Below are 27,780 nucleotides of genomic sequence, written 5' to 3' on the forward strand. Positions count from 1 at the left end.
GAGGCTGGCTCCACTGGCAGCCCTGGGCAGCAGCTATTGGAAGAGGAAGCGACTGGAGTTTGTGCTATTACTTCTGCTCTCAGGCCAGAAAGAAACCTCAAAAAGTTTCACAAGCAACCTTTGCCCTGCATCTCAAGCTGCTGAAACTTGGGCTGCCCCAAAGCCTTAAACTTTCTCAGCCCCTCCTAACTGGCTCAGTTCCTCATCCGGCCCCTGGCTTTATAAGCACCTAAGATTCTGCTATCACCTTCACTAAGGGAGGCTCCTACAAAGAGACTCTGACCCATCCCTGCCCAGGAAGGAGCTGAGGACAGGATGATGGCCAGACCATACTACATGGTAGTGGCTCTACTGTTGCTGGCAGAGTTCACCAGGTTTGGAGAAGGAACACCTAATCCCGGGTTCGTGGCCAGGATCACCAGAAAAGGCCTGGAATATGGTAAGAGGAAGGTGGTGATTCCTCTGGGGCTCCTTGTTGCCCACCAGAGTGGTGTGGTCATTGGGTTGGGGAATCACAGGCTAGGGTTCTGCCACCGCCTGGCTTAGAAACCTTGGATATCAGCCTTAGAAACCTTGGGGCTTCAGTTTCTTCATCTTGAATGACAGAAGCCAAGGATAGGACTAGATCAGTATTTCTTCCAAGGGTGGTCCATGTACCACCCATGTTAGAATTGCTGGGACACATTAAAATGCAGACTCCAGAGACCTAACCAAGACTGGTTGAAGTTGGATCTGGACATCTGCATTGTTCACATGACCCAGGCAATAGTCAAAACCCTAAGGTTTGACCAAACTGCAGTCAGTGATTCCTCAAAAGCCCCACAGTATCCCACTATCGCTTCCATGACCTTGATCTGGATGAATAAATAACAATGATTGCCACTGACCTGGCCCTTTGCATTCATGATCTAATTTAATACTCAGACACAGGTTAGTATCATCATCATCATTGTTGTTGTTACCGTTTTACAGATGTGGGAACTGAGGTTCAGGGAGATAAGGAAATTGCTTGGGATTACAATAGTATGCGGTAAATCCTGCATTTCATCCCAGTCCACATGACTCCAAAGCCTAGCCATTCAACTGTTATACTTAGCTACCTCCCACTGAATGTGTTAACTCTATGTCCCCCCAGCCCGTCAGTATGGAGTAGCCACCCTGAAGAATGAGCTGTCCACCATCAAGTTGCCTGATTTGTCAGGAAGCTACGGAATCGGTTGGCTTGGAAGCGTGAACTATGTGTTTAGTGGGTGAGGTCTCTGTTCTCCCCCACGGGGGCAGCAGAGGGGGAAGAATGGGAACCTAGGGTCATGGGGAAGGGGGATAAACATTGGACCATCACTTGGACTAAAGGTAAAGGAATCATGGAAAGCTCTTGTGGAACTTCTGGAAAGTGCTATGTGTTTTTTGAATCATCTGGATTAGAAACCATTCATCAGTTCCTATGTCAGCCCGCCAAAGATCAGCTCTGGATTTTTGCTCTACCAGGGAATTCTAGGGGCTTCCCTGGTGGCTCAGATGGTAAAGAATATGCCTGAAATGTTGTAGACCTGGGTTTGATCCCTGGGTCAGAAAGATCCCCTGGAGAAGGGAATGGCAACCCACTCCAGTATTCTTGCCTGGAGAATTCCGTGGAGAGAGGCTACAGTCCCTGGGATCACAAAGAGTCAGACACGACTGAGCAACTAACATGCAGGGAATCCTGGTTACTCTCCAGATCAGGGACCTGTTTGAGACGTACCATCCACCCCTCAGAGCCTGTTAGGAGTTGCAATCACGGACTTTAAGTCTTTCTGGACCCTGTCCACATTTTATTTGCATACTACCCCTTGAAGATAGCATCCACATACATCCCCAGTAAGAAATGAAGCAGGAGCCTCCTGGTCTCTGGTTAACAACCCTGGTTCCCTTTCTTCCTCCCTGTGAGATACAACTGACCTTACACTCCCTCCAACTTTCTCGTATTCAGTCCTAGAGCCCTCACCCCTTACTCTTTTTTCATCATTCTTTGGTTATATGAATTCTCCTTCCCCAGCTTCCTCAGTGTCCAGAATAGGTTCTTGGAGATTGTTTGTCCATCACTGACAGAAAAAGCTGCTTTTTAGAATCCTTCTCAAGTCTCTCAAGACAATTTCCCTGAGACAGTCAGCAAAAAGAAGCCATTTTAAATTTATGCATACATACAGAAAATATCCAGGACCTGCTGCTTACAGGGCGATGCTCCTTACCACAGCCCTAGGGCACGCCCTTGCGCTTGTTCACGCTGAGTTACTGTGGTCTGTTAGCATCCGGATCTACCACCAACCGTCAGCTCTCCAAGGGCAAGGACTGGGTTTTGAATCTCTATAGCCTCTGTGCCTGGAGCCAGGTCTGACAGAGCAGGAGGATCTCAAGGAATTTTTGTTGAGTGGACAAATAAGTGTTGCTCTGACAAGAACCACCAACTTAAATGACCACAGTGACCATGTATCCTCCTGAAGAGGAGTGTGCCAGGCAGGGTGAATGCGTCCATCAGGCACTAGCTGGGAAAGCAGAACCCGTGCCAGGAACTTCAGTGGAGGGAACTGCATATAAGAAATTTGCTACAAAGGTGTTAGAAGAGTTGAAAAGCCACTTTGGGAATGATGACGCAACCTAAAATTAGTAGCAATGAAAAGCTACTAACATCCTTAAAAGCCGGAGAGAAAAAGACAAGAAATATCAACACAGTACAAGATCCAGGATCTCTAGGTAGGAGCTAAGATCGTGAAGGAAGGGGTGGTCTGCAGGAGCTGCCCCAATGTGGAAATGTAACCACTACCAAGACACAAATTGAGGCAGAGAGAAGGAGAAAAAATATCCTGGCTTTCTCCCCTTTTCCTAACCACTCATCTCTCCCCAATGCATCCCATTGGCCAGTCCTAATCAGATTTCAGTTGCAAAGAATTCTGGGAAATGTAGTTTGCCTGCATCAATCCCAGCTAATAAATGTCAGAAGAAGGGACGAACAAGCAATAGACCTGTAAACAAACAAACAAAAACAAATGACCAGAGCAATGTTTACCTGGAAGGCACCTGCCCTGTAAGGGGTCACTGCTGCTCACCTGCAGTTGATTGAGGCTGTAAGGGAAAGTCAACTATGTTTTTTGTTTTGTTTTTCAAGAGAAGCCAGACTTGTACGTTTTTTCCTTCACATTTTAGGTGGAAAACTTTCCAATCTTAAAATGTGGCAACCAATTCAAAATTTTTAAAACTCTATAGGAAAAGAAAAGTGTATCTACATCATACCTCTCATATGTATGTCCCACAGGTCCCAGGATCTAAATCGTGAGCCCTTATTTGTATTCCAAGTGGGTGAGGGTGGGAAAAGGGAAGCTGAAGGATACATAATGCAAAGCCAGCTCACAGTGTTATGAAAGTGAGATCCAGATGCTTACCATTTGAAAGGGAAAAGTTTGGTGGAAAGGAAAGTTTGTGCTATTTCAGACGCCAGAAACCAAAGAAGAGGTTCCAAAGGCCAACTCCCCACTGACAATCAGTGGGCAAGAGTTTCAGGGGTGTGTAGGTGGAGGGACCGGGCTGCATGCAGAAGCAGCACAGTCAGATCTGCCAGTCATCCTGGAATTGGCCATTCAGTGGTCTGACCAGCATCATCTTGACTCTTTTAAGTACCATTAGTCTATAGTTACAGGGTTGGTTTGTTCCCATTTCTTGGAGGCTGATTCTTGGAATTACGTCATAGCTACCTTCTGGTCCTCACGTAGTTAACTTCTTCCACATAGTGGGGGTTTTACTATATACAAAATGGCTCAAAGGATAAGGCTCAGAATATTATCTAAAGCCCTGGAGGAGGAACTAAAGGTTCTTTCTTTAATGACTAAACTATTATTGTTTGGTCTGGTTTGACTGTTTTCCTTTGTTTATGCGTTTTCTCACTTCTCCGATTGAATGTATTCTTTGACTGAAGTTTTTCTACAGAAAGGCAGGCAGATGGCATGAGGGCAGGGGCAGACCATCCACAGGGTCCTCGAGGTGGTGAGAATCCAATAAATAGGATAGACAAGGGCAGTTCGTGAGGGTGAGTGTCAGAGGCGAGAGGAAGGTCTTTGGTCTTGGAAGATTGAGGAAGAAAGGCTTCCTGGAGGAGGTAAAACCTGAGCAGACCATGAAGGATGTGAATGAAATGATTTATTTGTCCTTTTTGGTTTAAGTCAGTAAATTTAAAAGAGTGTGAGAGGCTGAAAGGGGACTCTCAAGATTCATTTGGAGGACTGATGTGCCCCTGGTTTTTCTGAGTCTGATGATCTGTCTTCCTTCCCTAGAATGAGGATCCATCACTTCTTACTCCGGAACTCCCAGCTGAGTCTACAGCCAAGACAGGGTATCAGAGCCTCCTTGTCCAATAACTATGTATCTGTCAGTGGGAACTGGAAGGTGGAAAAGTCTTTCATGTGAGTAGTACTGGTATTAGACTGTCTCTCGACTTTGGGCAAGGGCATATCCTCTCCCGGGCTTCCCTGGTGGCTCAGTGGTAAAGAACCCACCTGCCAAGTAGGAGACATAGCTTTGATCCCTGGGTCGGGAAGATCCCCTGGAGAAAGAAATGGCAACCCTCTCCAGTATTCTTGCCCCAGGGACAGAGGAGCCTGGCAGGCTCCATGTGGTTGCAAAAGAGTCGGACACAACTTAGAGACTGCATAACACGAAACAAAATGTCCTCCCCCAGTGGAATTCCCTTTCTGGGTTCTGAAACCTCTCCTGTCAATAAATGACCCAGATCTGACCATCCCTAAGCCTTAGTTTCATTATCTGTAAAATGGGGTCAATAACAACCCACCTCATAGATGCAATTGTGGCTTCTATAGAATAACAGTTTTAAGGCATTTAGCAGTGTGCCTGGCACACAGCAAATACTCAACACCAGCTGTGTGTACCTGCTAAGTTGCTTTAGTCGACTCTTTGCAATCCTACGGACTGCAGCCCACCAGGTTCCTCTGTCCATGGGGATTCTCCAGGCAAGAATACTGGAGTGGGTTGCCTTTTCCTTCTCCAGAGGATCTTCCTGACCTAGAGATGCAACCTGCATCTCTTATGTCTCCTGCATTCGCAAGCAGGTTCTTTACCACTAGCACCACCTGGAAAGTTTAAAAATTGAGACTCAGGACACACAACTAGCTGGTGGGGTCTGAGAGACAAACTTGGGTGTGCGTAAGTTTGGCTCATCTTCTGGGAGGTGACTGACTCTATACCCTTTGCTTCTCATTTCTCCCACCCAGCACCTTACATGGTACCTTTGATCTGAGTGTGGACGGCATTTCCATCTTGGCTTCCCTGAACTTGGGCAAGGACCAGTCTGGGCGACCCACTGTCTCCGTGACCCGCTGCCGCAACTCCATCGGCCATGTCAGTGTTGAAATTTCTGGACACATAAGGTAAGTGACCCCCCAAACACACTTTCTGGAGATTGTCAGAGCTGTCTCAGCATCCAGCTCACCCAGGGGACTCCTCTGATGGGACATAAGAGCAAAACTGAGGATCCATCAAGATCAGAGGTCAATGAACTAAGTAAGGCCTAGGGGCCAAATCCATCTGCCAACCATTGTTTAAATTTATCTATTTTTAAATATTCATTTATATATTTGGCTACACCAGGTCTTAGTTGTGCACATGGGATCACTGATTTTTGTTGCATGTGAGATGTTTAGTTGCAGCAAGTAACTTCTTAGTTGTGGTTCATAGGATCTAGTTCCGTGACCAGGGATTGAACCTGGGCCCCCTGCATTGGGAACATGGAGTCTTAGCCACTAGACCACTAGGGAAGTCACAGCCACGAGTAAGCAAATTTCACTGGAACACAGCCATGCCCATTCGTCCAGGACTGCTTTAGTCTGACAACAGCAGTGTTGAGTAGTTGGCAGAGACCATTTGGCGTGCAGTGCCAAAAATATTGACAATCTGGCCCTTTAAGAAACTGTTCGCCAGTGCCTTTCAAGGCAAGCCCGCATTTCAAAGTGATTTCCCTAGAGGGTCCACTCAGTGAATAAGGAATGAACGGTGGTGGTCTGTGGGATGACAGCCTGTCACTGTGTTTGGGTTGGTACTGCATCACTCAGATCCCAGCAGGACACAGAGGGCAACTCAAAAGGCTTAACTGACAAGAGCCAGTGGCAAACAAGAGGGGAATATTAACTGGAGTGTGGGCAGGATTAAGGAGTGTTCAGCAAGGGAGGCAAGGGGGTTACCAGAGCCTGAAAGAACTGAAATCTCAGAGGAGGGGACAGGGGACAGGACTCTAGTGGTCCAACAGACAGGTGCCTCGGTATAAGTACCCCATCTCCTCTCTGCTTCCTGGCTGTGCCTCCCATTAGCCAAAACAACCAGCAGCCAGAGAGCAAGAGAGTTTGGGAGATGAATCTCTAGACATCAGCACTCCAGGACACAGAGAAGAACAGAATGGAGTTGGCAGGGGAGCTTCTTGCCTGGAAAATTCCATGGACAGAGGAGCCTAGTAGGCTACAGCCCATGAGGTCACAAAGAGTCAGACATGACTGAGCAACTAACACTTTCACTTTTCAAAACGTATATAATTAGTCCTCTATAAATACATTTTTAGTTTGGGAGTGAGGGTTTCTTCCTGTCATTTGTTACTATAAATAAAGCTACAAGGATAACCTTGAGGAATAATACCATTTTATACCTGGTCAAATAAACTCTAGGATTTATTCTTAAATTGCTATGTGCATTTTGTAATTTTAATATTTACCAACAAATTGCCCTCCAAGGGACTTGCTAGTTTTCACATCCATTCGCAAGGTAAGAAAGTACAATCGCCATCACGGGCAGATCATCAGAGATTAAACTTTTTGCCAACCTAAAAGGTAACAGTGTCTCAGTTTTAGTGAGTGTCTATCTTGTGAATAATGTTGTGCATCCTTAAGAGTCACATATTTCATGTTTTCTAAACAGATTCTTCATATCCATTCTTATTCTTCTCCCCAAGAAATCTTTAAACTTTTGACATACAAATTCACCAGCCTCCTTTAAGTTGCAAGTTACAGAAATTCAACTCAGGTGTTTAAGCATTGAGAATGGACTTGACTGGCTCCCATATACCTAAAAAGTCTGTGCATACTCAGTCACTAAGTCATGTCAGAGGATTTTGCAACCCCATAGACTGTAGCCTGCCGAGCTCCTCTGGCCATGGGATTTCCCAGGCAAGAATACTGGAGTGAGTTGCCATTTCCTCCTCCAGGGGATCTTCCCCACCCAGGGATTGAACGCACATCTCCTGCATTGGCAGGCAGGTTCTTTACCACTGAACCACCAGGGAAGCCCCAAAAGTCCATGAAGGAAGCCAAAGCTGTGATTGGCTTCAGGTGTTTGATATTGCCAGGAATCTCTCTGTCTCCTGGGTCTAGGTCTGCTCATTCTCAGACAGGGTCCTCCACTCTTAGAGTGGCAGAGATGGTCGCAGAAAGCCAGGTTTCCTTGTCGGTTAGAGCCCAGCATCTCAGCAAGCAGGAGCAGCCTTTTCCATAGGGCTCCAGGTAGAGCATTGGCCAATGAACTTTGACCAAGTTCTCATTGGTCAATGTGGGGTCACAAGACCGTTCCTTGGATCAATCATTTTGGACTCTTACTGGCTGAGCCAGGGTCTAGGGCCCACCTCTAGACCTAGGGGTTAGTAGGGTTAGTCTCACTGAACCACCAGGACTGGAAACAGGAGTTAGTAGGGTTAGTCTCACTGAACCACCAAGACTGGAAACAGGAAATGAGTGGATTTTAAGGAAGGAAAAGAATATTGGAGATGTTGATGTATATAGTTAATACCACACCCCTAACTAGCCTTCTCCCACCTATATTTCTGATTTAACAGCATACTATGGGTTACCATCCCTCGGATTAAATTCATCTGGCCAGGTCCCTTCTTGGAATAGCACACGGGAAAGCTCAGATCCATGGGTCACCCTTCTCTTGGGAAGTGAAAGTGAAAGTGTTAGTCACTCAGTCGTGTCTAACTCCTTAGGGCTCCATGGATTTGTAGCTGGCCAGGCTTCTCTGTCCATGGAATTCTCCAGGCAAGAATACCGGAGTGGATTGCCGGTGCCCCGCTCCAGGGGATCCTCCCAACCCAAGGGTTCAACCCACATCTGTGTCTCCTGCCTTGCCAGGCGGTTTCCTTACCGCTAGCACCACCATTAGCGCTCTCTTAGGAGTCTCAGCTAATCATAAAGTGTGTTCTGACCTGATTTCCTCTTTTCTCCAGCTGGATCCTGAACCTCTTCCATGAAAGAATTGAAAACAATGTCAAAACCATCTTGGAACAAAAGGTAAACAAAAGGATGAGCAGATTCGCAGTTAACACGCAGGTCATCGGCATGTACACGTTTGGTGTGTAGACACAGTCGTGGCCCTTAAATATGTTGTCATTGGAATTTGCTTAGCAAAACCTTCTTCATTCATGATGTAAAGGAGAATGTCACGGCTTTCCCAGATTTGAATAACCACACGTGCTAAATTGGCATTTGGAACTGATAGAGTGATATCTTTGTTATAAATAATGTTCAACATGGAGAAGTGACTTTAAATCCTTTCCTCATACCATATACAAAAATCAACTCCAGGTGGTCCAAGGATTTAAATGCCAAAATAAATCTAAGAGTTTCAGGCAGAAAACCTAGGGTATCTTTCTCATCTCAAATAGAGGAAAATATTTCTCAAATAATGTTCCCTCTCCTGACCCAATAAAAGGCACCATATTGAAAACAGCAGTGAGGTCAGCCCTTGGTATCTCTCACTTCTCCAAAAAGCCTTGGTCTTAGAGGCAAAGAGGTACCTCTTCCATTTCCGCTCTGTGTATCTTTGGGTGAATTGAGGGACCCCCTGGAGTCTCAGTTTCCTCATTGGTTAAATGGAGACAATGACCCCTATTTTGAAGGGAGCTGTGAGGATTTAATTGGATAGAGGTACACTGGGTGTGTTCAGAGGGCTCACGTTATTACTGTTACAGAGTCATTTCCCAACTGGGTTTCACCTCCTTGAACCTTCACTGTTGAGCTCATGAGCTCTGTGAGCAGATACTTTGGGTTTAAATCCCAGCTCTGCCACTTCGCTGGCTGTGATGCCTTGGTTAACTGGCCTAACCTCTCTGGACCTTAGGATTCTTATCTATAAAATAGAAATAGGGCTTTCCTGGTGGGCTGGTGATTAAGACCCCCCACTTCCACTGCAGGGGTGGGGGCGCAGTTTCCTTCCCTCGTTGGTAAAGTTCTGCATGCCGTGAGGTGCAGCCAAAAAAGTAATAGAAATAATCATAGCACCTACCTTGGAGGGCTATTGTGAGGACCATACGACATCACAGCTACAGGCACTGACCAGTGCCTAGTACAGAAGAGGAGCTAGGTAAAGGGGACAAGCTTAAAAAAGAGGGGAGGGCAAGCTTATTTTCATAGACATGTATGCTCCTGTAGCCCTATGCAGCAGGTTGAGGCCAGAGGCAAGGGTGGTCTCTGCACTACCAATATAAGAAACATGGGCCAGAAAAATCCGGGGACCATGTGTCCAGTGGGAAGCGGGGCAGGTGTCAGAGAGGCTAAGCACAAGAACAGCTTCCAAGGATGTGGTCTCTGACCAGCCTCCACGGGGCTATGAGTGCAAAGCCCCAGGTGGCTCTGCAGAGAAAGGGGCGTGGGGTGGATGGATTCAGGCCTGGGCGGGCTGGCTGCCCAGGTAGCACTGCCTTTACCCTCTGCTTCAGGAGAAGCCAGGGCAGAAGTTTGCATCAAACAGTGGTTCCCAAAGTGGGGAAAGCTCCCCCGAAAGGAGAGTACTGAGGCTTCAAGCCTCAGTGCTAAATTATGCAGAATGATAAAATGAACAAGGGATTCCCTATGTGGTCCCTTTTCTCTTTCTTCTTATGTCAAAGGGGAAGTCTCCATTTAGGACTAATAGGTGCTGAACACTTTCCTTTAACAAAGAGGGGGCATTATCTTGTGGGCAGCTATATCTAGCCCACCTTGCAGAGTGGCTTTTCAACCCCTTGGACTCTTTTTCCCAGGTATATCCTGTTTATGCCAAGGGATAACAGTTTCCCTTTGACAACAGTGATAGTTTTCTGTATTTTTTATTAAACGTCTGTAGTTTTTAGAGGCTTCCCTGGTGGTTCAGACAGTAAAGAATATGCCTGCAGTGCAGGAGACCGGGGTTTGATCCCTCGATCAGGAAGATCCCCTAGAAAAGGAAATGGCAACCCACTCCAGTATTCTTGCCTGGAGAATTCCATGGGCTACAGTCCATGGGGTCACAAGTCGAACACGACTAAGTGACTATATAGTTTTTAAAAGGCTACTTGGTGTAAAAGAAATATTAATTACATTAACAGGTAAGAAGGGAAAATTCATAGAAATGGTATAGATATGGCTAACGTTAGGAAATGACAAGCTTCCAACTTCTGGGATCTCCCATTCTTGACACGGAGGAGGAAGCTGGTGGCTGGCTGAGGAATGGAATTCTCCTGGCTGTGCTTTGGGGCGTCCTCTGGTGGCCCTAGTGAGTACTGCCTGCAGACCGGCCACCGAGCTCCTTCACGGATCCGCTAATCCCAGATGGCAAGGAATCCCGGTAGGAAGAGGGCAAAGGAGCTGGAGGATGGGGGTGGTGGAGCCTCTGATATAAGAGCTGCCTCCTGCACCTAGAAGCTCTTCTGTTTTGTCCCTCTGATCTCTCTCTCTCTCTTTTTTCTTTTCTTTAAAATATTTTTTGATGTGGAACACTTTTAAAATCTTTATTGAATTTGTTACAAGATTGCTTTTTGTTTTATAGTTTGGCTTTTTGACCACCAGGCATGAGAGATCCTAGCTCCCCAACCACACCCCCTACATTGGAAGGCTAAGTCTTAACCACTGGACCGCCAGGGAAGGTCCCCCCACCAACGCCTGCTGTCTAATAAATGCATACTGCACTTCTGGGCACTTAGCAACCAAGACATTGAACCGAAGACCATGACAATAGCAGACCCCAGGGTAGTGCTGACTTGACCATCATCTGCTTTTAATGAGGGTTCCAGAAAAGTCTAGAAACTTAAGCTGGGCAAACAAAAATGGGCAGTGACCAAGTGCTGTGGTTGATGGAGGTCTCGTCTCCATTTTCACCATATTCTCCCTTCCCTCCACTCACCTACCTACAGGGTGGGCATGTGACCCACAGTTCCTGAGGCAGCGGTGGGGAAGTGGGCAGGGACATGGCCTGGGAGGGAGATGGGGAAGGCCTCACGTGGCTGTCTCGTCCACTTCCGGCAGATCTGCAAAATGGTCAAGAAGTCAGCAGCCTCCCACCTGGAGCCCTATCTCCGCACTCTGCCAGGTTTGGAGGCCCCTGTCTTCTCTGGGTGCCGTCAGGTGCTATGGCACCTAGCACCCCGGGACCATCACCATCATCTCCCAAGAATCCTGGGAGAATTTTCCCCATCAAGTATCTCTCCATCCTACATGGTTGGACACCTGGGGGTCTGCTCTCTGGAGACGGGGGCATGAGGTGATCGAGGGTGGGGACTCAGTAACCTGCTAGGTGCACAGGTGGGCATAGGATTACAAATACATGGGAGAATCACATGCTGACTCTGTACTGGCTGCTTGAACAAAATAGGGTTGCTCTGAGATTTCCATGCACCCCTGAGCCTTGCCCATCCAACCGCCATAGGGACCTTGTACAATCATACATCAGGTCAGGTCCTCCCCTCTTCTTAAAGCCATCAAAGACTCCCCTGACTCTCAGAATATCGACCCCGCAGTGGGTGACGCAGCATTGCATGGGCAGGCCTGACTGCCAGCTTCATCTTGCTCTGGGCAACTTGGCTGCCACATGGGTCCCTGTGATTCCACTAATACACCATGTCCCGTGCTTCTATAAGATCTTTGCAAAAAGAAAAAAAAGATCTTTGCATGTGTTGCTCCCTCTGCCAGGAACATCCTTCCCTGAGCCCCCGCTTCTGCCCGCCCTGGCAACTGATCAACACCTATTCCTACTTCAGATCTCGGCCCAAGCAAAACCTCCTCTGACTCTATATCCCCCACTTCACCCCCTTTATATGGCTAGTATCATCCTGTGAATTTATGATACCTAGCAGAGTTGTGATTTTATATCTATTTGCTCAAATACTTGTCTTTTTTTCCCTTCTGGATTGCCAGCTCCAGAAGAACAGAGACTTTGACTCTCCTACTAACCTATTTCATCAGCCTCTTGCATTCACTGTGCCTGGTATATAGCAAGGACTCAATAAATATTGAATGAATGAGTGTATGAAGCACTCTCTTTGTGACTGAAGTTACCTTGATCAGCACCAGCCCCATTTTCACTCTCCAAAGGCTATATGGGAAAAGAGCTCTTGTGGATTTGCACAGTGCACAACTTGAACAACTGTGTTTGGCTCCCTTGTTCATAATGCTGTCTGTCTCCTGCTCATAGTCACCGTGATGATTGACCAGATTGCCGGCATTGACTACAGTTTAGTAGGAGCTCCCCAGGTGACCTCCCAAGGCCTGGATACACCCTTTAAGGTAAGGGGCTGTAGAGAAAGGGCCTTGGAGCCGGGGACTGGCAGAAATCCAATTCTCCCTCTCAGAGTTGGCTTCTACTCTCCTCCAGACCTTCTGCTTGTCAGTCCATGTCCCTGACTAGTGCCCACAGTGGGAAGATGTGATACACAGCCCACACTGCAGAACAAAACCTAAGATGATGTCTCTGAACCAACATAGTAAATCTGTCTGGAATTCAGAAGACCTGAGCTCAAATCCCTAGCACGTGTGTGCTGAAGAATCTTGGAAGAATTACTTAACTTTTCTGAGCCTCCATGGAATTCAAATAATAATAGCCTTATATCATAAAGTGAATACAGGAATTAAATGAGATGTGTCTAATGTGCATAGCCAAGTGCCTGGCATGTAGTATACGCCTTACTCCCTATGCTAGACTGAAGAATGGCTCCCTTAGATGTCTGTGTCCCAGTCCTCAGAATCTGAACATTTTACTGTATATGGCAAATGAGACTTTGAAATGTAAGGTAAAATGTTTAATTAAATGAAGGATCTTGAGATGACAAGATTATCCTGGATTAATGGGCTAGCTGTTGTCATCATGTACTGTGCTTAGTCACTCAGGGGTTCGACTCTTTGTGCCCCCAGGCTCGTCTGTCTGTGGGGATTCCCAGGCAAGAATACTGGAGTGGGTTGCCATGCCCTCCTCCAGGGGATCTTCCCAACCCAGGAATCGAGTCTCCTGCATCACAGGCAGATTCCTTACCAGCTGAGCTAACAGGGAAGCCGGTTGTAATCATAAGGGTCCTTATAAAAAGGGAAAGAAAGAAGTTGCTCAGTCATGTCTGACTCTTTGCGACCCCATGGACTATAGCCTACCAGGCTCCTCCGTCCATGGAACTTTCCAGGCAAGAGTACTGGAGTGGGTCGCCATTTCCTTCTTCAGGGGATCTTCCCCACCCAGGGATCGAACCTGGGTCTCCTGCATTGCAGGCAGACGCTTTACCATCTGAGTCACCAGGGAAGCCCCTTATAAAAAGGAGGTAGGTGATAAAGGATAGGAGGCTATGTGACAACAGAAGCAAGAGCTTGGAACTAAGGGTCAGAGTGATGCAAGGGAGGGGCCAGAAGCTAAGGAATGCAGGTGGCCTCTACAGGGTAGAAAAGGAAGCAGATTCAGCCCTGAAGCCTCAAGAAAGAAGGCAGACTTGCCAACATCTTGAGTTTTAACTTCTGACCTCCAGAAACGTGAAGGACTACAATCTCTGTTGTTTTAAACCATTAAGATTATGGTCATTTGTTACAGTGGCAGGAGGAAAAGAAAACACCCTGTCTTCATTCTGGTCTTTCCCACAACCCCTGTTGAGCCAGGTCCTAGAGTGTCACCCCTCTCCAGTTTTATTTATTTAACTGACACCTAACACTTACAGGGCTTCCCTGGTGGCTCAGATGGTAAAGTGTCTGCCTGCAGTTCGGGAGACCTGGGTCCGATCCCTGGGTTGGGAAGATCCCCTGGAGAAGGAAATGGCAACCCACTGCAGTATTCTTGCCTAGAGAATTCCATGGACAGAGGAGCCTGGTAGGCTGCAGTCCATGGGGCAAAGAGTTGGACACAACTGAGTGACTTCACACTTTCTTTACATGCTTTTTACTATGACGTGCATGCTACGTCACTTCAGTCATGTCTGACTCATTGCAACACTATGGACGGTAGCCCGCCAGGTTCCTCTGTCCATGGGATTTTCCAGGCAAGAATACTGGAGTGAGTTGCCATGCCCTTCTCCAGAGGCTCTTCCGACCCAGGGAGCGAACCTACATGTCTTATCTCCTGCTTCGGCAGGTGGATTCTTTACCACTAGCGCCACCTCGGGAAGCTCCTCTTACTATGTGCCAAGTGCTATTTTAAGTATTTGCACAAATGTTAATGCATGTAAATTTCATACCACCTCTATGAAGTAGAAACCATTAGCATCATCCCCACTTTTTTCATTAATTTTTTTTGGCGGTGTCGGTCTTCCTTTCGGCACATGGGATCTCTGCTGCAGCGTGCGGGGTCTAACCCTGCGGCACACAGGCTCTCAGGTCAGAGCACGAGGGCTCCAGAGTGCAGGCTCCGTAGTTATGGTGAATGGGCTTAGTTGCCCCATGGCATGTGGGGTGTTAGTTCCCCAACCAGGGATCGAACCCGCATCCCTTGCCTTGCGAGGCAAACTCCTTACCACTGGACCAGCAGAGAAGTCCCACAACACCTCCATTTTTCAGGTGAGGGAGTTGAAGCACAAAGAAGTCGGAGACTTTCCCAAGATCCCAGAGCGAGTAAGTGGCAGGCCAGGATCCAAAACCAAGAGGTTAAGCTCCAGAATCCATACTTTTCACTGGATGGTGCTCCTTCCCCTGCATCCTGAGCCTGGAAGAACATAAGACACAGCCCCCACCCAAAAAAATAGTCTATCATGAAGGTGGTTTTCCCAGGGCGAGGCTTATCCATTGCACTCCGGATGTGCTGACCCCTGCGATTTCCCCAAATGTGGGAAACTCGACTGCATAATTTGTGGTAGTGGGGGACTGCGTTTGCGCTTTCCCCTGAAAATAAAAAAGAAAAAGAAAAGAAACAGTCTACGATAGGAATTTCAGGTAGCTGTTAGGGTCTACGTACTGTGGGGCCAGATGAATCTTCCAAGACACCAGCCCTACAGTCTAGAGAGGAATCGCCAGCCCAGCCGCCACCCGGGCCTGACATCTTCTCTGGTAGGAACCCTGGAGGCCGCTGTGTCCTTCTGTCTGCAGGGTGAATTCTTCGGCAGAAACCGGAACTCCTCAGTCCCCTTCGATGCTCCGCCCATCAGGCTGCCCCAGAAACATGACCACATGATATACTTTGCTGTCTCCGAATATGCCTTCAACACGGCCAGCAGGGTTTACCACCAGGCCGGGCAGATGAAATTCACCATCCAAAATAAGCATGTGAGTAGGGGAGGGAGGAGGCTGGGGGTCCCCAGAGAGAGCATCAGACGGGACAGTAGATCCACTGTGAGTGCTCTGGGGAGCCGGGAGAAGAATGTGGAATTTAGAGCCTGCCAAATAGGGCTTCGAATCCAGGCTGTGCCTCAGTTCCCCTCTTTGTGCATGTGTGCCTATTTTACCCCAGGGATTATATGAGAGACAGCCTGTAAGAACTTGGAGTCTGATGCATGTATGTATGTTAGCTATATTAGCAGTATTTTTTTTTTTTCAATTTTTATTTTTGGCTGCACCGTGAAGCATGCGGGATCTTAGTTCCCCGACCAGGAATCGAACCGGCACCCCCTGCATTTTGAGCTTGGAGTTTTAACCACTGGACCGCCAGTAAGGTCTCGATAGTATTTTCAAAAAATAACACAGGCTCTGGTGTGTTGTATCAGGTACTCCAAGAAGCAGATGCCAAGACAACTTCAGACTTATAAGAGATTTATTAGGGAAACACCTGGAGAGATAACGGGCATTGGAGGATGGAGCGGGTGGGACGAGCCCTTAGACAGAGATGCCTGTGAAGCAGAGGGAAGGCAGGCAGATGCGGCAGAAGTGCTGCTGTGTGTCTAAGTCTCAGCTAAGCTGAAGGGGAGCCACAGCACCAAGCTTGCTTATTAGAGGAGTGTGTATTAGGCGGGCGTCAAAGGAGTCTGGCTCCAAGGTGAATCCTATGTGTGATCTTTCAGATCCACCTGCAGGCAGTGACATTAAGCTTTAGGTGGCAGGTCTCACCCAGTCCAGACTTGGTTCACGGCCAGTGTTTGCTAGTTTCCAGAGGGAGGTAAGTACTCAAGCCCGTGCCTCGCCTGCCAACCTGCATTCCCAGCCTTGATATTTCCCGTTCAGAGGCCTATTTGTGGATGGGGAGTGGGGGTAACTTCAGCTGAGATCCCTTCCTGGGGGCCTTGAAGACAGTTTTCTCCAGTTTGACTCAATAGTCAATACTTTTTCTTTTTGGCCTTCTAGTCCTTCCCCGTTTCCTCCACCACCTCCCACTGGGTCCATGATGGTATCCTATGTCCTGCCACAGGGAAAAGGGGGCCACAGCGGGGCCAGGGTCCTTTCTGGTTTAGCCTCTTGCTTCCTCTCTCAGAGTAAGCAAATGAAGCCTTGATTGTGACTTTCAGTTTGACTCATTGTCTTAAGCGATCACCTCGAATCCTGAAATCTGACAAAATTCTCCATCTCCACCATGTGGGCTATGCTCAGTCAGGGGCTGGGAGCTGTCTGGGAGAGGGTGGCCCCAGTGTGAATGGTGTGAGGCAGGGGGTGTGGGGGCCTGTCAACCAGCTGCCTTGCTCACAGCTGATGCCTCTGAAGGGAGATCTGAGCAGGGTACCCTCACAGCCCCGAGTTGAGCACTGTGGTAAGTGCTAAATAGAGCTGGACTCTAGAGAAGGCTGAGCGCCAGAGAACTGATGCTAGAGAAGACTCTTGAGAGTCCCTTGGACTGCGAGGAGATCAAACCAGTCAACCCTAAAGGACATCAACCCTGAATACTCACTGGAAGGACTGCTGCTGAAGCTGAAGCTCCAATAGTTCGGCCACCTGATGCAAAGAGCTGACTCATTGGAAAAGACCCAGATGCTGGCAAAGATTGAGGGCAGGAGGAGAAGGAGGCAACAGAGGATGAGATAGTTGGATGGCATCATCAGCTTAATGGACATGGATTGAGCAAACTGCAGGAGATAGTGAAGGACAGGGAAGCCTGACATGCTGTAGTCCATGGGGTCCCAAAGAGTCAAACAACTTAGTGACTGAACAACAGCAACAAGAAGCTGCCCAAATGAACAGTGGGGGATCTTTTTTTTTTTTAATATTTGTTTATTTAGCTGCTCCAGATTTTAGTTGCAGCATGCAGGACTTTTAGTTGTGGCATTCAGGATCTAGTTCCCTGACCAGGGATTGTACTTGAGCCTCCTGCATTGGGAGCATAGAGTCTTAGCCACTGGACTACCATGGACGTCCCAAGGCTGAGGATCTTAAAGGGGGAAGAGATGGAGGAAGGTGTACTGTGGACGGGTATAAGACAGGGCTTGCCAAGCTGAAAGATGAGCAAGTCCAAAGGCATGGGTAGAGAATAGCACCATGAGAGACTTCTGGCCAGAAGAAGAGTTTGGGGTTGGGGAAAGCCATATCTGAAAGCACATTAAATCCAGACTGTGGTGGTTACCAGCTCTTGTTGGCCCTTTAGGGGAGAATCCTGAGAAGTGATGAATAGCAATCATAGACATTTATTAAGCCCTTCCTATGTTCCAGGCCCTGCAGTTAGCTCTTTACCTTTAGAATATCTCGTTCAGTCCTCGAACACCCTGTACAAGTGCTATTATGATCATCCTCCTTTTCCAGATACAGAACCTAACGAAGTTTATCAACCATAAGTCAGCCCAAAACTGGCGGAAGCAGCAGCTGAGGCCCCGCTGCCAGACCTCCAAGTCCATGCCTCTAACTACTCTGGTGTCCTGCTTCTCAAGTGGCTTCCTGCTTGGTGTGCTGCAGATTCCCTTGGACTTCCCAATCCAGCTGCATACCAGCTCATTCTGGGCCATTATTCCTCAGGTAAGACCTTAGGACAAGCCCACTGACATGGGCCAAATGTTGAGATTGTGTGTGGACATATATGAGCTATGCATAAACTTTCTCCGAACAAACAGCTTACTTACTAACATAGTGAATAAAAGTAAGCTATTAAATAAATTAAGATTTTTTTTTTTGCTTCAAAATTTCCATCATTCTCTGACTTCTGGAGGCAAAAAGACACAGGATCCAGATTCAGATTGCCTGTGTTTGAATCTGGGATCTGCTGTTTCCTGTCTTGGGAACTTGATCTTGTTGGGCCTCAATTTCTTCATCTATCAAATGGGAACAACTCTAGTACCTGCCCCCACTGAGTTGCTGCTGGGTTGGCCATTATCAAATGGGAGATAACACTCAGCCAGGACAAACATTCAAGATCCTTCCAGGGTGCAAATGGGACACATTGGGCAGGCTAATAACTGGGGGCTAGACCAACAATCAATATTTGTTTGCTGTTTATGTACGGCAGAGCTGAAAAGTAGCAGGAGCATAGTGGAGAAGAGTTCTCAGCCTCCCCTCTCTTGAGCCAGGCAATTCAGCTCTGGCCCCAAACTTGCACACTAGTCTTAACACAGTGTAGGAGGCAGTATAGTGACCATCCAGTTATTGGAGCTTTCCCATTGTGGTATTTCTACCCATCCCGGATACATTATCAAAGTGCTCTTTCCAATCATAAAGCCATCCACTGAAAAAGAGTTCTAAAAATATAATTGCCTACTAACAAATATTTTGAGAATATTAGCTAATTTTTTCTCTCACTATTTTGAGTGTCTTTTCTTCTAAATTGGATATTATCACATGTATGAATTTTTGTGTCCATTTTCATGGAATAATGTGAAACTACATTTTGTGTGCATATCCCCATTACTATTGAATTTTAACATGTATTCATTTATTTATAGCCATTTGTATTTCTTATCAACTAAATTGCTACATTAACCATTTAATATATATTTTTAAACTTTATTTATATATACATATAAAATTCCCACCATCCTATATTTTTCCACTGCCAGTTCAGGGCCCTTGAAGATTTGAGTTGGGGTTCTGCCCATCTGGCCTTCCCCAATACAGCTCAGGGTCCCTCTGTCTGTCTCATATCCTCCCCTAGTATCGCCCCTATTTTTCCAGCTGGCCAGGTTGTATCCTAATATGGAACTAGAGCTTGAGACGTCACCTGAATCAGCTCCATTCCTGACATTCACTCCCAGAAATGTGACCTTCATGCCAGTGATGGACATCCAGGCCTTCGCTCTCCTGCCCAAATCTGCTCGCCGCAAGCCCCTCTTCCAAATCAAGGTGGTAAGTCTGAATCCATCCGGGGCAATAAAGGGTCATGTTTGCTATGGGTAGAAGCCCCTGCCTTGGTTAAAGGACTGGGAGACTACACAGCTGAAGTAGCTGAAGGCTATTTATTTCTGGTGTGTTTTGAGTGGGTCTTGCACACTTGGTCTGAACAGCCAAGCTTCCCAATATTGCTAATCAAATCATAACACTGTCAGAGTTGCAAGAAACCTTAAAAGTCATTCACTCCAGCTGAGGTGGAAATTTTTAGTTTTCTCACTGTTGCAATTACTTAATTTTAAAATTTATTTAATTCAAAGCATTGTTGTTGTTGTTGTTTAGTTGCTAAGTCATGTCAGTCTCTTTGCAATCCCATGGACTAGAGCCCTCCAGATTCCCCTGTCCATGGAATTTTCTAGGCAAGAGTACTGGAGTAGGTTGCCATTTCCTACTCCAGAGGATCTTTCCAACCCAGGGATCAAATACTTGTCTCTTGTGTCTCTTGCATAAACCTATTTAAAATGTTATAAATAAAAATCATCAAATTACCTTTTTAAAGAAAGTATAAAATGTAAAGAACTTTTAAAATAGCAATACCCTCCAAATTTATTCACAGATTCAACACGATCCCTATCAAAATCCCCTCTAGGTTTTTTGCTTCCAATGAAGGGAGTGCTGTTTCAATCCCTGATCAGGGAACTGAGATCTGAGAACCCACATACTGCGTGGCAGTATGTGGGGCCTAAAAAACCAAATAAACAAACAACAAAACCTTCTTTTCTCCAGCCAAAGAACCAGAAAAATGAAGTCTAGTAAAATAGAAAACTTTTAGACAATAATTGTTTTACCATAGCTTCCTGGTGGCTCAGATGATGAAGAATCTGCCTGCAAGGAGGAACACCTGGGTTCAATCCCTGGGTCAGGAAGATCCTGGAGAAGGGAATGGCTACCCATCCAGTATCCTTGCCTGGAGAATTCCATGGGCAGAGGAGCCTGGCAGGCTACAGTCCATGGGGTCCCAGAGTCGGACACGGCTGAGTGACTAACATTTAACTTATTGCTAAACTCCAGAGAGAAAAGAATAAGCGAACTAGAGAATAGAACAGTAGAAATCACCCAATCTGAACTACAGGGGGAAAACAGACCAAAGAAAAAAAATGAAAAGAGCCTCAAGAACCTGTGGGACTATAACAAAAGAACTAACATTCAGGCCATCAGAGTCTCAGGAGAGGAGAAAGTGGGAGGGGCTGAAAAGTACTCAAAGAAATAATGGCTGAAAATTTCCCAAATTTAGCAAGAGACAGACAAAGCTACAGATTCAAGAAACTGAGCACATTCCAAACTAGATAAACCCAAAGAAATCTATGCCAAGACATAAGAATTAAATTTCCGAAAATTAGAGGTAAAGAAAAAGTCTTGAAAGTAGCAAGAGAAAAAGAACACCTATCTTAAGGGAAAAACTTTTCCAGCGGCAGCATGTTTTTCACCAGAAAACATGGGGGTCAAAAGAAAGTGACGCTTTGTTTTTTTGTTTTTCATTTTCTTGGCCGAGTCATTCAGCATGCAGGATATAGTTACCCAACCAGGGATCAAACCTGCAGTGGAAGTACAGAATCCTAACACTGGACTGCCAGGGAATTTCCAAACGTGATATATTTCAAGTGCTATCTTAGCTTGGGCTCCCACAACAAAATATCCTAGACTAGCTGACTTAAACAATATCAATTTATTTCTCATAGTTCTGGAGACTGGGAAATCCAAGATAAGGTCGGGAAGTAACACACATTCCATTGGCCAGAACTCAGTCACATGGCCATACCTAACTGCAAAGGAAGCTAGGAAATGTAGTCCAGTGGGTTGTCTTACGAAACTTGAAGCCGACTCTGCCACAGACCCTTCCCTGTTCACCTTCAATAGTTCTTGGCCACTGTTCAAACTGATAATGACCTTGTCTATGCCTGTGCGGAAGCCAGCCTTCTGTCCTTTGGTAGGGACACAGTGTTCCGTTTTTCCTACCACAAGTCTCTGGGCTATCAATCAGGTTTCAAAGTGGAGCTGTTCAGTGATGTTGCCACAAGCATTCATTCAGGTGTTGCAGGTAAGATCTCACCTCCTGGAAAGAGGAAATGGACTCAGGTAGAACAGCTAACCATCATAGATAGGACAGGCTTTATGGAGCCTCCAGATACAGTCACCTGGTTCAATCCCACATCTGTAACAGGTCAAGCTTAATCATTAAACATAGACATCAATTACTGGTGTCTTTAAATGTCCCTAGAGCTTGGGGACTCTGAACTTTTGGTGGCCTGCTTACAGATGGACAATCTCCCCATTCAAATGCTCTGTGTCTTTAGTCTGGGCTTATTTCCCCCTTCCTGATGCTTCCATGAAGATGGAGATGTCTGAAACCGCAGCTCACCTCTCTTTAAAGTCATCTGTGGAGCTACCAGCCTCCTGCCTCCTCAGTCCATAATCCTTAAGCAGCTGCTTTTTGCTCATATGTCCCACATCTGGCTGTGGTATCTATTTCTGGAGATTTGTCTCTTGCTCTTGGACCCAATAGCATGTCTTCTTGGGCCAAGAATCTGGATCATCCTCTTTTGCTTTTCTAGAGTACCAACATCTCCATCACCATCAATGTGAACTCCAGCAGGATCACTGGTTCATTGGCTACAGGGAGGTAAGAGGCCATGGGTTGGGGAAGAGGAGAGAAGGGGATGGATTGGCACTTGTCCTAGCAGTGTCCTCTGTTCAGAGACTTCACCTGTGCCCCACATTTCATCCACTCTGGGCTCTGCTCCCTGCTGACGTACACGTGCAATGGGTTCCCTAGAAGAATGAATTCCTGGTCTCAAGGTTAGATGCTGTTGGCTCATATAGACTGCCCTGACCCTGTTAAAATTAACATCTCCTTAAGAGATCTTTAAAAAGAGAAGCTGGGCTTCCCTAGCAGTCCAGTGGTTAAGACTGTACTTGCAATGCAGGGGGCACCAGTTTGATCCCTGGTCAGGGAACTAAGATCCCAAATGCCAAGTGGCCAAATTAAAATAAATAAATACAGGAATAAAAAGTAAACAATGAGCTTTCGGGGCTTTTGGAGGTCCTGGAATTCGAATTTATGCATATGACTTGGGGGGGGGGGGGCGTCTCTGCAGTGTCAGAGGAGACAGCCAAGGGTTTAGACTATGAGGAGACAGCAAAGTAAGGAGGATTCAAGAGGACCTCACACAATTTTACCAAGGAATTATCAAAACTGCCCTGCCCTGTGAGCAGAAAACAGAGAGACTGATCCAGGGTAATTAGAATTTCTGAACAAGGGGACCAGCTCAGCAGCCAAGGGAAAGCCTGTGAGGAGGGAGACCAATATGGCAGGTGGAGGGGTTGAGGTTTGGCTTTTATAGTGACGGAAGTCAACGTGCCAGCATCATTTATGGTGCCTCTCTTTTGCATTTTTATTGTCTATTGCCATGCTGTAAAAGTAACACACGCTCATGGCAAGGAAAAAATTGGAAATTACCAAAGTATTAAAAAAAAAAAAAGCAGACAAAATCCCTCATCATTTTGCCACACAGAGATTATCACCATTAATAGTTTCATGGTTCCTTCCAGTTTTCTTATACATTTTTATATCATTGGAGGCATTCATTACCACTTTTTTTTGTATTCCACTTTTTCTGGTTAATATTTACATTATCATAATTTCTTCAAGTTATCAAAGAGCCTCAGTGAATGTTATTTTTAACAATGTCACTTCTTAAGTCACAATGCATGCTTCATATTTATTTCTCTGACTGCATCAGGTCTTAGTTGGAGCACATGGGATCTTCATTTCATCACCCGGTAGTTGTGGTGCAAGGACTTACTTGCCCTGTGGCATCTGGGATCTTAGTTCCCTGACCAGGGATCGAATCCCTGCATTGCAAGGTGGACTCTCAACCACGGGATCACCAGGGAAGTCCCACACAGTACATGCTTAAAGGCTTAAATCCACAAGCACATTGCAGAGGAACCCTTGGGTGTCCAGCCTCCAGAAATGCCCTTGCCCACAAGTACCACACACCCCACTGGTGAGGGAACTTGGGAGAAAGTACCAGCCATAGCGTGGGGTGACCTGTGCTTCTCTTTCTGCACAGTGAGCTGAAATTGGAACTGAAGCACTCCAACATCGGTTTCTTCAATGTGAGTTGTTTTCCTTCATTATTTCTTGAATGTCCTCTCCAACCAGGGCTTCATGGGAAGAAGCTTCATGTAAGGGCTCCAGGAGAAGCAACAAGGTCCCGGAAAAGATGCAGTGTAGTCTTGCAGGAATCAGGGTATCACATCTGAAAGCTAATCATCCAAGAAGGGCAAAAAGAGGGACAGGACATGAACGTTCAGAGCGTGAGTTTTGGAGGACAATGGGTCTGGGCTCGTCCATCAGCTCTGTCACTTCCTACCTGTGTGACCTTGGGCAAATCACTTAGCCTTTCTGAGCCTGTTTCTTTGACCATAAAATGGGAATGATGATAGCATCTATCTCTAACGGGGACTGCAATTTGAAATGGGGCAATGAATGCAGTAAGACACCTTGACCAAATGTCACACATATTAGACTACACTCTCAGTATATGTCACTATAATAATGGTCAGGTGCACAATCTCTTCTCAAAAGCCCTTGAGGCTGATGGGTTTCAGAACTGGGAATTTTTGGGAGGTACTGTGGAGCATGCCCCCCTGGATCTGGGGCAACATTCTATAATCAAACATAGTCATAGTTTTGCAACAAAATTTTAAAACATTCAAATAAGGTAGAATTAAAAACAAAAACAAAAACACCACTAAATAGCACCAGGACAGTTCAAGTCATGTTTTGCCACAAAACGTGCCTGTGTACACCTGTGGAGAATGAAGGTCAGAGATTTGGGATTTGGGAATTGTGAGCGAGGAACCGTTTATGTGTCATGGTGATGGTCATTGTCAACCTCTATTTTGTAAATGGGATAACAGGCTATTGTTTTCAGAGTGGGGAGTCAGATGTTCTTCCCATGGATTTCTGTTTTTATTCCTGTCTTACTTGATTCCTTTGCTCTGGCCCCTCCTCTGCTCCAGGTGAATTTGATGGAATCCATCTTCAATTACTATGCATTCCACATTATATACCCCTCTCTCAACGGTAAGAATAGCTACTACCTGCCCCATGCAAAAGCTGAATTCTACCCTTTCTGTAGGATTCATGGTTCATTCACTCATTCAACAAGGTGAGCCTCTCTTCTGTGGTGGCTGGGGGACTAGCGATGCAGGATCTTTGCCCTCATGGAGTTCACACGTTGTTGGGAAGGCGGACATGTGAACGCCAACAGTTAGATAAACGACACCACAGAAGAAAGTTGTAGGAACTAGAGGACTGGAGGAGCTAGGAGGAGGTGCTTGGAACAGACTTGGAGGTCAGTCTAGAGGGCTGGGCTGAGTCCCAAAGCACAAGGAGTTAGGCCAAGGGAGGCCGAGCATTCCAGGTAGCACTGTGGAGAGCACCTGGAGTTAGCACATTTTAATTTTTTTAATTTATTTTTGGCTGTGCTCGATCTTCACTGCTGCGAATGGGCTTTCTCTAATCGTGGCGATCGGGGCTACTCTCCAGCTGTGGTGCTCAGGCTTCTCATTGCAGCGGCCTCTCTTGGTGCGGAGCACAGGCTGCAGGCACACGGGCTTCAGGAACTGTAGTGCGTGGGCTCAGTGGTCGTGGCTCATGGGCTCCAGAGCGTGGGCTCAGGTGTGATAGGGTGTGGGATTAGCTGCCTCACGGCATGGGGGGGATCTTCCTGGACCAGGGATGGAACCCTTGTCCCCTACATTGGCAGGCGGATTCTTAACCACTGGACCACCAGGGAAGTCCTGGAGTTAGCACATTTGGGTCCTAGGGTGAGGCGAGGTCACTGACATGCTGGATGACTGTGATGGAATTCTTGGGATAGTGGCTGCCTGTGAGACCAGTGAGCCTTCTCTGATGCCAGGGCCTTCTCCAACTGGCCTCACCATCTGGCTTTTATGACCAAGAGATACGAGCCGCAAAACTGGCCTGGAAAAGATAAAGTGGAGGAGATGGTGGTCCTTGGGGTTGAGTCCTTGCATATAAACACCACTCACTGCATGTCCCAGCCCAGGCCACTTTGGATAGCAGATGAAAAGGGGCTCTTGAAGGGGCCAGTAGAAGCTTGAGGCTGAAGAGTGGACAGATGTGCCCTGAATCCAGTAGCCCACCACGGGTCAAAGCAGCCCACTCTCTCCTTAGCCAATTGCAAATGCAATGGTCTGCATCTTTGCATCTCCTCTGACCAGCCTACCGCTCTCCGCTCTTTATCTTTCAGCAAAGCTTGAGGAGGGCATCCCACTCCCTCTGCCAAGGGACACCTACCTCAACAGCTTGGAGTTCCAAATCCATGAGGTCAGTGGGAAATGGGAGTCTGAATTGGGAGCTCTAGACCTTCTGAGATGCTTGCTTTAGAGCTGATGGATACTTGGGGGAGTCCCTGACTCTCACATAGATCCTGAACTGAATCCTCATAGGAAAAGAATAATTTTGGTTTTAAATTTTGGAGTATAAATGGCAGGTTTTGATGACCTGGAATCTTGGCTTCAGTAAAATAGCTCAGTTCCCAATAATTCAGTTCAAACATAATGGAACCTCTACAATGTATAAGGCCCATTAGCTATTGATGACAGGATGAGAGGGTGTAAAGGGGTCAGATTAGATGAACCACTTATTGAGCTGATAAGGGGCCACCTGAAAAGCCCAGAATGTCCATGGCTGGGAGTCCCCACTAGGCCCCTGACCAGGCTTCCCACCCTGGATGTGTGGTCCTGGAGAAAACCTGATGATGCTTTCTGGTGGAAGAAACATACCAGGGGCCGAGCCAAGGACAAGCATAGGACACTGATATAAATTCAGAAACACTAGTTTACCAGTGACGTCACTGTGTAATGCTTCTTACTCCAAGGTAACCCTGGGCTACATCCTTAGACATTAACTATGAGAGGGGAGTAAACTCAACCAGCACTCGTGTGTACATGGTTCTCCCAGGGGGGTAAAAAAAAAAAAAATTGAAGCAGGAAAAGGACATTCATGGATGTCTTCCAGAAGTCAGATCAGGAAATTGCAGATGAATTCCTAGGGGCAGGCAGCTGAGGGGCACAGTGTTTAAGGCCTCCAAGGGCTTGGTTTGTAGGCTGACTTGGTTTTTTATTCAAGTGAGCATGTTTTTTCCTGTAAAGGCTTCCCTTTCAGGAAGCTCCGATGCCGTGTGGCTCAGAAAATGATCTTTTTCGTCTTTTTTGCCTTCTCTCCAGAACTTCTTGTTCTTAGGGGCCAATGTTGATTAGCCTGATGATGGAAGAGTAACTGTGGCTGGAAGAGTGATTGACACAAGTGGACTGCCCTTGACTTTGCGGGGATCGAGGCTGCCTCTTCTCCCATGAGTGTCCCCTGTCCTCACGGACGCAGGAAACGTCTGACACCTGAAGACATACCTGACTTCCACCACCCCTTCCTGTGTCCCTACATACCCTCTTTCAGCTGTCCTCAGCCTTTCTCTGGGGAGCCAACTCCAACTCCTTGCCTGTGGTCCCCTAGAGACAACTTCAGTGACGGAAAAAAGTATGAGCAGTGTTCAACCACCATGCAGCCCAAAGCATCCTGCTCAACATTAAACATACATGTGGAACTTCATACATGTTATTTGATGTCATGGTTAAAGAAGCAAGTCAGACAGAAATGGGCTTAAAGCCTTGTTCTGCTACTTTCTTGATGTAGAAGACTCACTGAGACCACAGACCACCCAGCGCCTATACAGGCTACAAATCTATCCAATAAATGATTTCAATTTGATTTGCCTGCTTCTGTCCCTGGGCCTAGTGCTAGAAGAGGTGGGATCAGAATAACAAAAACACATGGTCTCTGTTTACGTCAATCTTACAGCCAAAAACAGGAGCCAGATTTTTTCTGTAAAGGTCCAGAGAGCAAATCTTTTAGTCTTGGCTGAATATATTGTGTTTTAACTACTCAACACTTCTGTTGTAACAGAGAACAGCCTGCTAGAGTGCGCGTGGCTGTGTTCCAGTAAAACTTTATTTAAAAAAACAAAACAAACAAAACAGGCAGCCAGATTTGAGCAATGGGCCATAATGTACAAACCCCTGGTCTAAAACAATCCACCAAGAATAAAAGGCATTTACACCATGAATGCAACCCTGATCTATAATACAATTAGCAAATTACTATCATACTCAGTTACGAAAGTAATAAAGAGCATAGACTTAGGGCAAGTGTGACCTGCTTTATAACTGTGGCTACATCACCTCTTTGCTCTCTTAGCAAAAATCTATTGAATCTCTCCAAACCCCAGATTTCTCAATTTTAAAATAGCAT

The 27,780-nt window shown here is 46.5% G+C and overlaps 1 protein-coding gene and 1 pseudogene across 2 annotated transcripts; both read left to right on the plus strand.

The window, feature by feature from the left end:
* Positions 1-218: 218 nt before the first annotated feature.
* On the plus strand, positions 219-27,240 carry LOC133045107 (lipopolysaccharide-binding protein-like). 2 transcript variants are annotated; one of them, XM_061127268.1, is made up of 15 exons: positions 219-439; positions 1,136-1,250; positions 4,302-4,430; positions 5,256-5,411; positions 8,246-8,309; positions 11,277-11,340; positions 12,442-12,533; positions 15,297-15,473; positions 17,868-18,077; positions 19,227-19,397; positions 21,992-22,059; positions 23,513-23,558; positions 24,468-24,531; positions 25,724-25,800; positions 26,703-27,240. In XM_061127268.1, the coding sequence occupies exons 1-15, from the start codon at positions 316-318 to the stop codon at positions 26,733-26,735; spliced, it is 1,590 nt and encodes a 529-aa protein (XP_060983251.1). In that variant the 5' UTR covers positions 219-315; the 3' UTR covers positions 26,736-27,240. The 2 variants fall into 2 exon arrangements, with proteins under 2 accessions (XP_060983251.1, XP_060983252.1); XM_061127269.1 differs by lacking the exons at positions 11,277-11,340; positions 12,442-12,533.
* On the plus strand, positions 14,955-15,095 carry LOC133045370 (U1 spliceosomal RNA; annotated as a pseudogene).
* Positions 27,241-27,780: the final 540 nt, after the last annotated feature.

This window comes from Dama dama, chromosome 23 (genome assembly GCF_033118175.1).
Source record: "Dama dama isolate Ldn47 chromosome 23, ASM3311817v1, whole genome shotgun sequence".
Classification (NCBI taxonomy): Eukaryota; Metazoa; Chordata; class Mammalia; order Artiodactyla; family Cervidae; genus Dama; species Dama dama.